This window comes from Ahaetulla prasina, chromosome 2 (assembly GCF_028640845.1).
Source record: "Ahaetulla prasina isolate Xishuangbanna chromosome 2, ASM2864084v1, whole genome shotgun sequence".
NCBI classification, from domain to species: domain Eukaryota; kingdom Metazoa; phylum Chordata; class Lepidosauria; order Squamata; family Colubridae; genus Ahaetulla; species Ahaetulla prasina.
This window is the reverse complement of record NC_080540.1, coordinates 173,273,192-173,287,409: the sequence shown is the minus strand read 5'-3', so window position 1 is coordinate 173,287,409 and position 14,218 is coordinate 173,273,192. Positions and strand designations below refer to the sequence as shown.

The 14,218-nt window shown below is 39.3% G+C and overlaps 2 protein-coding genes across 5 annotated transcripts; both read left to right on the top strand.

The window, feature by feature from the left end:
- Positions 1 to 106: 106 nt before the first annotated feature.
- LOC131191619 (metalloproteinase inhibitor 1-like) lies at positions 107 to 7,784 on the top strand. 4 transcript variants are annotated; one of them, XM_058169952.1, is made up of 5 exons: positions 107 to 3,123; positions 3,928 to 4,082; positions 4,354 to 4,442; positions 4,557 to 4,674; positions 7,514 to 7,784. In XM_058169952.1, exons 2-5 carry the CDS (start codon positions 3,953 to 3,955, stop codon positions 7,636 to 7,638), a joined length of 462 nt encoding a protein of 153 aa, XP_058025935.1. In that variant the 5' UTR covers positions 107 to 3,123; positions 3,928 to 3,952; the 3' UTR covers positions 7,639 to 7,784. The 4 variants fall into 4 exon arrangements, with proteins under 4 accessions (XP_058025935.1, XP_058025933.1, XP_058025934.1 ...); XM_058169950.1 differs by having other exon boundaries at positions 3,891 to 4,082; XM_058169951.1 differs by having other exon boundaries at positions 107 to 3,449; positions 3,891 to 4,082.
- A 3,085-nt stretch (positions 7,785 to 10,869) lies between these two features.
- Positions 10,870 to 13,485, top strand: LOC131191620 (metalloproteinase inhibitor 1-like). Its single transcript, XM_058169953.1, has 4 exons — positions 10,870 to 11,429; positions 11,707 to 11,795; positions 12,219 to 12,336; positions 13,040 to 13,485. Exons 1-4 carry the CDS (start codon positions 11,300 to 11,302, stop codon positions 13,162 to 13,164), a joined length of 462 nt encoding a protein of 153 aa, XP_058025936.1. The 5' UTR covers positions 10,870 to 11,299; the 3' UTR covers positions 13,165 to 13,485.
- The last annotated feature ends 733 nt before the right edge of the window (positions 13,486 to 14,218 follow it).

Below are 14,218 nucleotides of genomic sequence, written 5' to 3'. Positions count from 1 at the left end.
ACTATTGCCCCCTATTCTAAATACCAAGACCTTTCATCCACCAAAGCTGGCTGGGGAATTCTGGGAGTTGAAGTCCACCAGGCTTAACGTTGCCAAGGTTGGAGACCCCTGATCTAGACCATGTAAAAATATTTTCTTTCATATTTTCATTTTTGGAACATAGAATATTATAAAAAACACATAACAGACTCATATATTGAATCCTTCTTTAAAATCAAGATGGTAAGCTGCTTTGTATAATATAGTATAATACTAAATTGTATAATATATTATTGTTGTGCCCCAGGCTCAATAAAACCAGAGCACTTCATGAGATGACAAGCTCCATATTTTAAGAATATAGTCAAAGAACCCACTCTTTCCAAAGCTGTTCTGGCATGCATAATAATTTGAAATCACATTCTCTGAGTTCAAGGTCCATGACATTTCTTACACACCAGCATAAAAAAAAAATTATTGTCTCTTTTTAAATTTTCTTTCAGGGGGTCCAATAAACAAAATAATGCTTTTGGTGGAGTTAATGTCATGTTTAGATGATGAGTATATTTGATATTTCTTAACACTTGACCCTCCAAAATTGGATATTCCGATTCCTCATTCTGCAATTCAGGTATATAACTAATACTTCCATTTAACTTTTTAATTTTTTATAAAAATGAATTTTTGATCCACGCAGTGCATTTCTTAAAGCTTCTGAAGTTGCGGGACTTGGGAGGCTGTTAAAACATCTGGGCCATACTGTTGAATTCAGATGTTTCAGCAGTAGGTATTACCAAGCAAATATTGTAGATAGTCAACCCAGAATTTCTCAAAGCATTTAAACCAGGGGTGAAATCTAAAAATTTTCCCTGCCGGTTCTGTGGGCGTGGCTTAATTGGTGGGTGTGGCTTGGTGGTCAGATGACTGGGTGGGCGTGGCCAATAACAATAAATAATAAAAATAATAAAGTATAAAAAAACAATAAGAGGTACCAAAAACCAACTTTCACACTTTACACACACACAACACAACACAACTGACTCACACACAATGTAAAAGCAGCTGCACTTCACACTTCACACAGCCACAAAAAGCTCGAAAACCAACTTTCATACTTTACACCAACACAACACAACACAACTGACTCACACACAATGTAAAAGCAGCTGCACTTCACACTTCACACAGCCACAAAAAGCTCAAAATCCAACTTTCACACTTTACACACACACACACACACACACACACACACAAAATACCACATACAACTTTCTGAGATTTTGTGTACTTGTGTAGTTAGAGTGAAACACTACAGAAACACACCAAATCTCAGAAAGCTACACAAATATTTTATTATTTTATTTAATTTTATTGTGGACTTCAATTCCCAGAGTTCCTCACCAGACAGCATTAATCACTCAGTGGTGAAATAGATTAGCTAAGTTTAGATTAGTTCAGTCTAGTGCTAAAAGCAAAGCTGGGGCTTTCTGGCTGTGAGAAAAGCCATGAAGTTGATCAGTAATCAGGTAAGTGGCTTAGACTCTTTTAAAAGGAGTTTTTCTACATGTTTTCTACAGAAAACATGTTTTTTAAGGTTCTGCTGATGAGGAACTCAGGTGAGATCCCCAGAGTAGCCTTTAATTTTAATTTTTAAGTTTAAAGGCTGCTGATCCCAGCTGAGGGGCAGGATCCTCAAAGGCTTTTTTTTACTTTTAAAGGCAGGTTTCAGCTGAAGCAAAACCGGCTTTTAAAAGTAAAAAAAAAAAAAACCTCTGCAGATGGTGCAGCTCAGCAGAGGCAGGGGGGCGGGGCCAGGGATTTTTGCTACCGGTCCTCCGAACTGGCAGCCGCCATCGCTACCGGATCGCGTGATCCCATCCGATCTGGGAGCATTTCACCCCTGATTTAAACATTTGAAATCAACTGATTTTGAACTCAAGAGTTGGAACAAAATACTGTATTTTTCAGAGTATAAGATGCACCTTTTTCCCCAAAAAAAGAGGGTGAAAATTTGGATGCATCTAGACCCGCCCAGCTCTTCAAACTGAGGTTTCAGAGACTGAAAAAAGCATCAGAAACAAAGCTTCAGAAAAGAAGCCCCCAAACAGAGCTTCAGAGGCTTTTTTTCTGAAGCTCTGTTTCGGAGGCTTTCAGAGGCAGAAAAAAGTTTTTTCTGAAACAGAGTTTCAGAGGCAAAAAAGAAAAAAGAAAAAAGCAAGGCACAGAGCTCACAACCAAGGAACCTGTTGCTAAAATTCACCTCTGGGAACAGCTGATTGGGGGTATTCTGGGAGGCCAATCCACCTGCCAATCAGCGTTTTTCTTATTTTCCTCCCCAAAAACAAAGGTGCATCCTATAGTCTGAAAAATATGGTATTTTCCCTGTTATTTTCAAATCTGATTATTTAGCAATTTCAGTTTCTTGTATGATTTGGAATTAAAGCGTAACTGCTTATCTATCAATAAAAAAATAGATTTGGCAGCCAAGTTCTCTATATCCTGAAGTTTGCAAAAGTCTTGGAAAGGTGTTTTCCTCCCTGCCCCCCATTAGAAGAAGTCCACTACTGAAGAGAAGAACTGATGCCAGAAACACAAATGGCTGCTAGGGATCTGCAGCTGTATAAAAGTGGAGGATAAAAGGCAAAAGAGGTTCAGGAAGCCTGAAATTCCAAAGATATCCCATGTACACCTCAGGGTGTCACGGCCACCAATGACCAAGAAACCAGCTTCTGTACAGCCTTTCCAAAACAAAAATGACAGCGATAACATCTCAGGGCTACCTGAGATCTTGTTCTCTCTGTTTCAAGAGGAAATTTTAGAGTTAGAGTTCACATAAAAAAATTAAACAACTAGATAAGGAACACATTGATTTTTATGGTCAGTTTAACATAACATTAACATAAGATACATTGTGTCCAAATCTGTCCTCCAGAAATCTAATCTAATCTCAGCAAACCGAATGGGGATGTATTATGCTGCCAGTTCTTTGAGAAATCAAGCGTGGCTAGTTTGAATGGCAACTATGAACATCAAGGCAAGAGAAAATCTGGAGGAAGGTATGAGGGGAAGCTTTAAATATCAGCAGGGTACACTGAGAAACAAAGTTTGCCTCTGGAGAAGGAGCCAGGAATAACAGAGAATAAGGTGAGGAAACAACAGTCACTTTCTTTTGTAACAAACTCCTTAGGAAAGCCAGTATGATGTAGTGGCAAGGCACCAGATTAGAAACTTCCAGTTCTAGTGAAGCATAAAAACTAGCTGGTGACCACAAGCCATTCACTTACTTTCAGCCCCAGGAAGAAGGTCAATAGCAAAACATCTCTGGAAAAGATTATCAAGAAAATATATGGAGTTGAAAATGGAGACACCAGCAAGGATGTTTGATTTGACACTTATAAAAATAAAACACCAGACAATAATTCTTATCCTAACATCGTCCTTCTTGCCTCAACCCCATCTCCCCTTAGAAGGTGACTGTCTTTCTTGGGCTGGCATAGAAACAGCTCAGTTTGTTGACTGTTGATGCATCTTACAGTCTCTTTTTTTCTCTACAACCTCTGTATCTCAGCCTTGCTTTATTTCGTTAGGAGTGAGTCACACAAGAACAACACTTTAAATCTTCATCCATAGGATGAAGCTCCCATAATCCTTCCCTATATTTCTATTTTTGATTCATCCTTTTCTGATTTTGGAGTCTGCCTTGTCTTCCCACCCCACAAAACATCCCACAGATCTCTTTGCTGGGAGCAGTCCATTCTAGAACATTTTGAACTAAGAGTCACAATTTGCCTTGGGTGCGTTCTCACTCAACCCACTTCCAGAAAGACTGCTAAGGAAAGAAAGCACCTTTTTATAAATATCCACTTCATGTATTCTTAATCATGTTTATACTTTTATCTGTAATGTTATAGATTATTGACAAAAATAAATAAATACCTCTGCCCTAAGCATTGAGCTTCATGAAGAGCAAGAAATGGATTCTACAGAATCACATGGATTTTTCCTAGCCAGCTTCCTGGTCCTTGTGTTCTTGCAAGATCTCACAGAGGCCTGCATGTGTGCGCAATTATCTCTCCAGAAAGCATGTTTCACAGCTAAGTTTGGTGAGTTTTGAAAATGAACGCTTTTCTCCCTTCCATCTCATACTACTTCCCACTTCCTTACTTTGTAGGTTTTGCTGCCAGCATTAATCCTTCCAATTGCAGCAAAATCATTCTTATAGCATGAATGCCAAACATATTACTTATATCAGAAGATTTTCTTGAATAAGACTAACCAGCACCATTGAGTTTGTCTTTACTGAGAACCTGTAAGTACCTCTTACTAGAAAATCTCTCTGTCTCTCTCCATCACTCTCTGTCTTTGTTTTTCCAGTGATGAGGGCCAAATTTATGAGCATCATGCCGGATCCTGAATCTCCATCATATTCACCCAAAAATGTCTATACTATTCAACCCATTGAAGTAAGCCTCTCCTCCTGAAACATTATTTTGTGAAGTGATAATATTCCTCTCATGACAAATTCTCCTGACCTACTCTTGTCCTTATCATACACTGAATTATCTTTCTTTCTGAAGGTATACAAGGGTCCAAAGGAACTAAGAAATTCACAGTTTCTCTACAGCCCAGTCTCAGATAATCTCTGTGGATATGTACATAAAGGCCCTCTCAAAGGAGAAGAATACCTATTTTCAGGTAGAGAATACCAATTATCTAGTAATAATTAATGAATAGAATAGAATAGAATAGAATAGAATAGAATAGAATAGAATAGAATAGAATAGAATAGAATAGAAAGAATTGAATTGAATTGAATTGAATTCTTTATTGGCCAAGTGTGATTGGACACACAAGGAATTTGTCTTGGTGCGTACGCTCTCAGTGTACATAAAAGAAAAGATACCTTCATCAAGAATCATAAGGTACAGCACTTAATGATAGTCATAGTGAAATGGTCAATATAAATCTTAAGGATACCAGCAACAAGATTACAGTCATACAGTCATAAGTGGGAGGAGATGGGTGATAGGAATGATGTGTCAGCTTTGGAAGCCATGTTAGGCCGGAAGCTTCCGTGCTGTCACTTTCTCATGTGTGGGAAAGTAGGAGGGGGGATTTAGTAGAGGGGTTGTCTTTAGACATAATAGCATTCTTCCTGTCGGTCAAGGTCAGGCCGATCCTGCATATGGAGGAGGAGTGGTCAGAGTGCTGTCTCAAGATGGGGCAGATGGCGATTGGAGCATGTGATCGAGTGAGGGGATGGTTTGGGGTTTTTTTGATTTACTGAGGGAAAACTCGGACCTCTCAGATTCAGGTTTTCCCAGTTATGCCAGTTTACCTATTCTAGTAAATAGAGCTTTGCAAAATGCTTGCTTCAGAGTTTTTACTGGGAGTTGGGGGGTTTTCTGGAATGCTGACACAATGAGAAGATTAATATTAATGCAGACTTAGTGACTAGTTTGACAGTGTTGAGGGAATTATTTGTTTAGCAGAGTGATGGCGTTCAGGAAAAAACTGTTCTTGTATCTAGTTCAGTGGTGGATTGCTACCGGTTCTCCCCGGTTCTTGCGAACCAGTAGTAAACATTTTGAGTAGTTTGGAGAACCGGTAAATGCCACCTCTGCCTGGCCCCACCCCCAATCTATTGCTGCCTCCCGACTCCCAGCTGATTGGCTAGAAGGAAAAAAATCAGGACTCACTTGACAAAGAAGAGAAAAAAAAAACAAGACACCATCGCTTTAAATTGAGAAGCCAAGAAACCTCCAACTGATCGGCTTGAATGAAAAAATCAGTACTCACTTCTCAGTCAGGAGATCACTTGGCAAAGAAGGGGGTGGGGAGGAAAAACGCTGTTGCTTTAAATTGACAGAGCGGCTGAAAGGAAATTCAGAAGCAGTTCATTTCTGGGTCAGCTGAACAACAAACTGGATAAGAGGAGGAATTCTTATATGGTTCTATGTTTTTGAAGTTTTGGGGTTTGTGCAACATGGGCTTTGTGTTTCTAAAAAGGTTTGGGCGATTTCCATTGTGAAATATCCTGTCTTGAATGAGTTTTCTGCCTGCTTGTAAATGGAGCTGAACTTCCAGCTTCCACTTTCTATTATCTCTAAGCACCGGTAGTTGTTTTCTGCTTACAAAGTTTCCTTTATGCAGCTGGCAGGAATGTGGAATTCCAGGCAGGTTCCTTGTTAGCAGCTTGATTTTTCCTTGCTTATGTGGGAGCCTTTTCTTATGAGTAATATTTTATTTGGGAAATGAAGAGGGGGGGAGTTTGATTCCTTCCCAGAGCAGATTAGTGGCGTGGGGAGGGAATGGGGATTCTGAAGTAACCTTCCCCTGGAGTGGGGAGGGAATGGGGATTTTAGGCTTGCTGTCAAACATCAGCCATAATACTAATGACTGTTTTGAACAATATGCAGATTGTATTACACGAATGGCTATTTTATATGTGAAATTATGACTGAAACCTATATTGGTTCACACTGTCAGGAAGTTTCTCCTTAGTTTTAAGTTGCTTTTCTCTTTGTTCAGTTTCCATCCATTGCTTCTTGTTTTGCCTTTGGAAAATACATTGCCCCACCATTCTTTCTGGCAGCCCCTTAAAAGCCTGTTGCCTATCACACTCTTGGGCAAAGCATGTGAGCCATTTCCTCCTTTCAGTGGTCCATGAAGGTGCATCTATAGTATGTAGATAATAAAGTTGAAAAAAGATGAACAACATTTTTGCAGAACTATAGATACGTTGAGGCTGGGTGTGACAAGGAATGGCTGGAAGGGGAGGGGCCAGGTGAGGCACCCCTTGACGTGAGTGACATTGAGTTGGCCACTCCTACCTAATCACATGACCATCAAGCCATGCCTCCTGTCACATGTCCATCAAGGCACAGCCACAAAATAAACCACGCCCACAGAACCAGTAATAAAAAAATTTACAACTGGTCTAGTTCTGGTGTGCAGTGCTCTATAGTGTCATTTTGAGGGTAGGAGTTGAAACAGTTTATGTCCAGGATATGAGGTGTCTGTAAATATTTCCACAGCCCTTTTTTTGACTTGTCTAGTATACAGGTCCTCAATGGAAGGCAGGTTGGTGGTAATTGTTTTTTCTGCAGTTCTAATTATCCTCTGAAGTCTGTGTCTGTCTTGTTGGGTTGTGGAACCAAACCAGACAGTTATAGAGGTGCAGATGACACATTTAAATTAATGTGGATGGCACATTGCAAAACATTTATTTCCACATTATCATTTTTACCAATCCGATCTGTAGTACTACTTGGTCAACTTCCATCCCATTTTTGGAGGGATAAACCAGTGTCAGTGAGATACTGTATTGTAAGTTCCTTTAGAGATATAAAGTTCGCTTTGAAAGACTATAGATTTGCTGAGAAACGGAGAAAGTTGGCTTATATGGAACTGACCCATTCCCTACTTAAAATGTGGGGCAAATACCAATGATTAGGGTTCAGGTTCTGATTAGGGTTAGGGTTGTGAATAAATCCTTAGAGTTATTTATTGACATCTTTTTCTATTTCAAAAGGGTCAATTTCTGACAACCGTTTTAAAATCTCAATGTGCAGCTTCGCAGAACCATGGGATAAAGTAACTTCTGAACAGAAAAAAATCCTGAAAGAAGGAGGTTATAAGGGCTGCAGTGTCTCCTGACCCAAGTCATAAAATTCATGGTCTTCACTGTCAATATGCTAGTGCTTAGAGAATGAGAAATAAACTAGATGTACCTGAATGCTTATTACAAGAAAGCAAATATTCAAAACAAGATGAGCAGCAAATAAATCTAATAAATGAAATGAAATGAACTGTGATGTAAGAGTGTCATTTATTTTTCAGATGTGTATGTTCTCCATGTCATTCCATCTTGTTATGTACAAAAGGATAAAACATCCACAAATACTGTACAATTCAGTATCCTAAAAACAGTTTTCTGAAAAACAGCAATTCTATGATAATTCCCCAACAACTCAGAAGTTCATTTAATAGCAAGGTGCCATTCTAGAATGGAAAAGCTCAGTTTTACCATTTTCTGAAAGGATGAGCTAGATGGGGGAAGCCATCTTCTCTCCAAAGGGATTGGGATTTCCCTAGGATTGGTGCTGTGATGGAGAGACATGATCTCCTAATCTCCCTTCAGTCCCATTTATCTCATAGAAATTTGGGATTACTCTGATTATGATCTATGCATTGGAGACGTCAATCCCGGTTGGAGAAGGTGGTTCTGAAGATACTGAAGTGCCAACCACATGGGTCTCTATTAGACAAAACCAGCCTTTGGATTTCCACTCAGAAAATTTCCGGTAACCCGGCAGGGCATTGATCACATTCCCCTCTGACTGCAACTGCCTAAGAAAAGAGTAAAACTACTGTAGAACAGTCCCCAAATTTTGCAGGTGATCCAAAGAGTAACAATGAGCGATAGTATCCAAAGCTAATGAATCAGTACTAAAAGAGGGAAAATTATCCCAAAGTCATCTCAAAAGTCATCCAACTATACAAGGAGCATTGTTTCTGTCCCTGGTCTGGGACTAAATCCTGATTGAAAGAATGCCCCGCCCCCCAAAAAATTGCTGCTTCTCCAGTGTTCTGTATTTGCTTTGTCCCTATCTTCAATTTTTTTATATATATAAAAAAAGAATTGTTGTTTCAAGCACTGCATTTCTTAAGGCTCCTAACGTTGCAGGAGGCTGTTAGAAGTTCTGGGCCATACTGTTCAATGCATATGTTTCGACTGCATATATAGCCAAGCAAAGATTATAGATAATATTCAACACAGAATCACACAAAGCGTTAAAACTTTTGAAATCAACTAATTTTGACCTCCTACTTAACCAAAGATTTCTAGCCAATCATCTTTTATTTTCAAATCTGCTTATTCCACAACTTCCATTTGTCACAGGATTTGGGATTTAAAGTGTAACTGCTCATCTATTAATAAAGAAATTGGTTTAGCAGACACGATCTCTATATCCTGAAGTTTGCTAAAGTCTTAGGCAGTTACTTCTTTGAATGAAGGAGAATACATGTGTCTCATGATAATGTTTCAATGTCCAATCTGGGTCAGTCACCACAACCAAAGGTTTAGCGTTCAGAGCTTTCAGACTTGGGGAACTTCTCTCCAGCAGAGGAATTTATTCCTCACCCCCCCCCCCATTAGACCATGAAACACAAATGGGTGATTTTTATGGTCAGTGTTAACATTACATCAACATAAGATACACTGTGTCCAAACCTGTCTTCCAGAAATCTCATCTATTCAGCCAACCAAATGGAAACATATTATGCTGCCAGTTCTTTGAGAAATCGAGTGTGGCTAGTTTGAATGACAACTATGAACATAAAGAGAAAATTTTGGGGAAGGAGTGAGGGGAAGCTTTAAATACCAGCACAATATCCTGGGGAACAAAATTTGCCTCTGGAGAAGAACCCAGGAGTAACAAAGAATACGGTGAGGAAAAAAGAGCAATTTCTTTTGAAGCCAACTCTCTAGGAGGGACAGTTTGGTATAGTGGGCAAGGCAGTAGGTTAAAAACTTCTAGTGCAGCATAGGAAAGGAAATGTATTGTTTCTGATGTTGTATTACATACAGTATATACAAATGATCAACAGGTCTCTGACAATACATGATTATTAATTTATGTCAATGATATAGCAGTGGCCACAGAAGGATCAGGTTTCAATGAGTTAGTTGGAAGACTCATTGTAGCACTTGAAAAATTAGGATGGTGTTATATACGGTCAATGATCTGCAGCCCAATCCACGCAAGACCCAAGTGTGTGATTTTCATCCCTGAAATTGAGGTGCAGGGGTCAGGTTGCATGGCAAGAGAATCGAATACAGCATTGGACTACACCCAGGTAGCTCAGTATGTCTTGATAGGACACTTTCATTTCAACAACATTGCCTGAATACTAAGGCTAAAGTTAGCGTTAGGAATAACATTATCAGGAAACTGACAAATTATATACAGTATGTGGTGCTCAGCCACCCACTCTGCAGTCATACATTTTGGCCATGTTTATTTCAGCAGTGGAGGTGTGATGGTGGGCAAGGGACTTTTAACCCAGTGCCTTTCCCACGGCACCAAATTGGCTCTCCTATGGAGTGCATCCACACCAGTGGTGGGTTGCCCCCAGTTCAAAGAACTGGTAGTAAAACCGGCGGGAGGCTCTGCCCACCGACCCAGACATTGTCAGGACTCTTCCGTGCGTGGTCCCATTGTGAACCGGTAGTAAGGGTAAGAAGAACCCACCCCTGATCCACACACAGAGAGCAAGTTGACATTGCTGTCAATGAAGCAGTGTGCATCATGGCAAGATGCCTTAAACCCACACCAACTGAGAAAGTGTATCCTCTTGTGGTATTGCTCTACCTAGGATTAAGAGAATAGTAGCAGCAGTTGTCGAGAGAACCAAACAACAGAATGATTCCTGGCATTCTCTGAATGAACAGGTGCCCCAAACTCATCAACTTAGATCCAGGAAGAGTTTTATGGGAAAAGATGGCCTCATTTTGGCAGTTCAACGGTTGATCGGGACACTAAATAAATAGAAAAAGAAAGAAAGAAAGAAAGAAAGAAAGAAGAAAGAAAGAAAGAAAGAAAGAAAGAAAGAAAGAAAGAAGAAAGAAAGAAAGAAAGAAAGAAAGAAAGAAAGAAAGAAAGAAAGAAAGAAAGAAAGAAAGAAAGAAAGAAAGAAAGAAAGAAAGAAAGAAAGAAAGAAAAAGAAAAAAAGAAAGCTAGCTAGCTCTAGGAAGAAGTCAATAGCAAAACATTTCTGGAAAAGATTATCAAGAAAATGCAGGGAATTGAACATACAGAGAACTTAAGGGATGCCTGATTTGAAACTTACAAGAATAAAACACCTGCATCAAGACCGTAATTATTATCCTAAAGGTATTCCTTCATGCCTCACACCCTTCTCCCCTTAGAAAGTGACTCTCTTTCCTGAGCTCTCATAGAAACCTCGGGTTTTGTTGAGAGTTGATGTGTCTTTGAGCCTAACTTGCCACACTTTTCTTCCCTACAACTCAGACATGGTGTTCGGGCTCTGCTAAGGCTTTGGTCCTGTGGAGAGTGATTCCCACAGGGACAAAGCTTTAAATCTCGCTTTGTCCCACAGGATGAAGCACCCATCATCCATCCTAATATTTCAGGACTTGAATCGTCCTGATCTAAGACCAATTCTAGGACCATTTCAAATTTTGCCTTTAATCTGCAGCTGGTGTTTCTCACTCAACGCTCTTCCATAAAGACTGCTACTCAAAGAAAACACCTCCTCCGCCCTAAACAAGTGGCTTCATAAACAGCAAAAAATGGATACTACAAAATCACATGGATTCTTCCTAGCCAGCTTCCTTGTCCTCATGTTCTTGGGAGATCTCATAGAGGGCTGCAGATGTAAGCGAATATCTCTCCACGAAACATGTTGCACACATGACTTCGGTGAGTTTTAAAAATAAATGTTTTTCTCCCTTCCATCTTTCAGTACTCCTCATTTGTCTACTTTGTAGGTTTTGCTGCCAAAATTAATCCTTCCAGTTACAGCTAAATCATTCCTATGGCAATTAAAGCCAAACATATTATTTCAGATGCCTTTGTGCAGAAGACTAACCAGCATCATCTAGTTGGCTTTGTATTGAGAAATCTGCATTTAAACATCTTACTGGAAAAACTCTCTCACTTATTCTCTCCTTCCTTCCATCTCTTTCTCTCTCTGCAGTAATGAGGACCAAATTTATGGGTGTCAGGCCTGACCCTGCCTCTCCTTCGTATATGACCATGAATATGTTTAGTATTCAACCCATCCAGGTAAGCCTCTCATCTTCTTGAAACTTATGATGAAGAATAAGTGGACAGATATTCAGTCTTTTGTGAAGGGATATTGTTCCTCTCATGACAAATTTTCCTGACCTGCTCTTGTCCTTATCATATAAGGACAAGGGCCGGGATAGCTCAGGCAGTAGAGAAGCCTGTTATTAGAACACAGAGCCTGCAATTACTGCAGGTTCGAGCCCGGCCCAAGGTTGACTCAGCCTTCCACCCTTTATAAGGTAGGTAAAATGAGGACCCAGATTGTTGGGGGGGCAATAAGTTGACTTTGTAAAAAATATACAAATAGAATGAGACTATTGCCTTATACATTGTAAGCCGCCCTGAGTCTTCGGAGAAGGGCGGGGTATAAATGTAAACAAAAATATATATATATATACAGAATTATTATTTTTTCTGAAGGTATTCAAAGGTCCAACATCCTTAAGAAATGCACAAGTTCTCTACAGCCCAGAATCACAGTCTTACTGCGGATATCTACACAGAGGGCGTTTCACAGGAGAAGAATACTTAATTTCAGGTAGTGAACACCAATTATCTAGTAAAAGAACAATTAATACATATATAAAGAGGATGGCACATTGCATACCAATATTTTCAACATTATCATTATTTCTAATCTAGTCTATATTATTTCTTGGTCACTTTTCATCCCATTTTTGGAGGGATAAGCCAGTGTCAGTGAGGCATTGTCAGTTCCCACAGAAATATGAAGCTTGCTTTAAAAGACTATTGATTTGTTGAGGAAAGGGGATGTGGTGGTGTAGTGACTTAATGACACTGGAACTACTGTCCAGAAATTGTCTGTACTCCAGTGGTTTCAGCTGAGCTCCATGAGATGGAGTGAGATCCCATCACTAGATGCCTAGCTCCTGCTCACCCAGTAGTTTGAAAGTGGACAATATTGTAAATAGATAAACGGGTACCACTTCAGTGGGAAAGTTGCATTCATAGCATTGAACAGAATGAATTACCAGTAGCAATCTAGGCTGTCAAGATTGCATTGGGTGTAGTAAGTGTAGATTTCTCTGACATTGTATGCAGTATATTAAACAAATAATAAATGTTAAGAAAAGGACAAAGTTGACTTGTTTGGAACTAACATCATTCCCTACTATGGGGCAAATGAAAGAAAATTGTCAAGGACTTTTGACAAGTTACTGTGAAAAATTTTGTGAATTACATAGTGACAACATTGTTATATATATTTTCTATTTCAAAAGGGTCTATTTATAGCAATCGTCCTGAAATCAAATTGTGCAGCTTTGCAGAACCATGGGATATAGTAACTTCTGAACAGAAAAAAATCCTGAAAGAAGGTGGTTGTACGAGCTGCAGTGTCTCCTAACCTAAGTCATAAAATTCATGGTCTTCGCTGTCAATATGCTACTGCTTAGAGAATGAGAAATAAACTAGATGTACCTGAATGCTTATTACAAGAAAGCAAATATTCAAAACAAGATGAGCAGCAAATAAATCTAACAAATGAAATGAAATGAACTGTGATGTAAGAGTGTCATTTATTTTTCAGATGTGTATGTTCTCCATGTCATTCCATCTTGTTATGTACAAAAGGATAAAACATCCACAAACACTGTACAATTCAGTATCCTAAAAACAGTTTTCTGAAAAACAGCAATTCTATGATAATACCCCAACAACTCACAAGTTCATTTAATAGCAAGGTGCCATTCTAGAATGGAAAAGCTCAGTTTTACCACTTTCTGAAAGGATGAGCTAGATAGGGGAAGCCATCTTCTCTCCAAAGGGATTGGGATTTCCCTAGGATTGGTGCTGTGATGAAAAGACATGATCTCCTAATCTCCCTTCAGTCCCATTTTTCTCATAGAAATTTGGGATTATTCTGATTATGATCTATGCATTGGAGACGTCAATCCTGGTTGGAGAAGGTGGGGTTCTGAAGATACTGAAGTGCCAACCACATGGGTCTCTATTAGACAAAACCAGCCTTTGGATTTCCACTCAGAAAATTTCCGGTAACCCGGCAGGGCATTGATCACATTTCCCTCTGACTGCAACTGCCTAAGAAAAGAGTAAAACTACTGTAGAACAGTCCCCAAATTTTGCAGGTGATCCAAAGAGTAACAATGAGCGATAGTATCCAAAGCTAATGAATCAGTACTAGAAGAGGGGAAATTATCCCAAACAAAGTCATGTCAAAGGTCATCCAATTATAAATAGCGGCTATAAAAATGAATGTTTTGCCCAGGTTTCTATTTTTGTTTCAAATGATACCGGTACTTAAGAATGATATCAAATTACAGGAATGGCAAAAGGGGGTTAATAACTTTGTATGGATGGGCAAAAAACCAAGAATAAAATTAAAAATAATGCAGGACACAAGGGAAAGGGGGGGGTCTTAAAATGCCTAATTTAAAATT

Excerpts from the sequence above, each read along its gene's own strand:
- LOC131191620 (XM_058169953.1), top strand. The coding sequence starts at position 11,300 with ATGGATACTACAAAATCACATGGATTCTTCCTAGCCAGCTTCCTTGTC. Across the intron at positions 11,430-11,706 it reads ATGTTGCACACATGACTTCG|TAATGAGGACCAAATTTATG; the intron begins GTGAGTTTTAAA and ends CTCTCTCTGCAG. Across the intron at positions 12,337-13,039 it reads AGAAGAATACTTAATTTCAG|GGTCTATTTATAGCAATCGT; the intron begins GTAGTGAACACC and ends CTATTTCAAAAG.
- LOC131191619 (XM_058169952.1), top strand. The coding sequence starts at position 3,953 with ATGGATTCTACAGAATCACATGGATTTTTCCTAGCCAGCTTCCTGGTC. Across the intron at positions 4,083-4,353 it reads ATGTTTCACAGCTAAGTTTG|TGATGAGGGCCAAATTTATG; the intron begins GTGAGTTTTGAA and ends TTGTTTTTCCAG. Across the intron at positions 4,675-7,513 it reads AGAAGAATACCTATTTTCAG|GGTCAATTTCTGACAACCGT; the intron begins GTAGAGAATACC and ends CTATTTCAAAAG.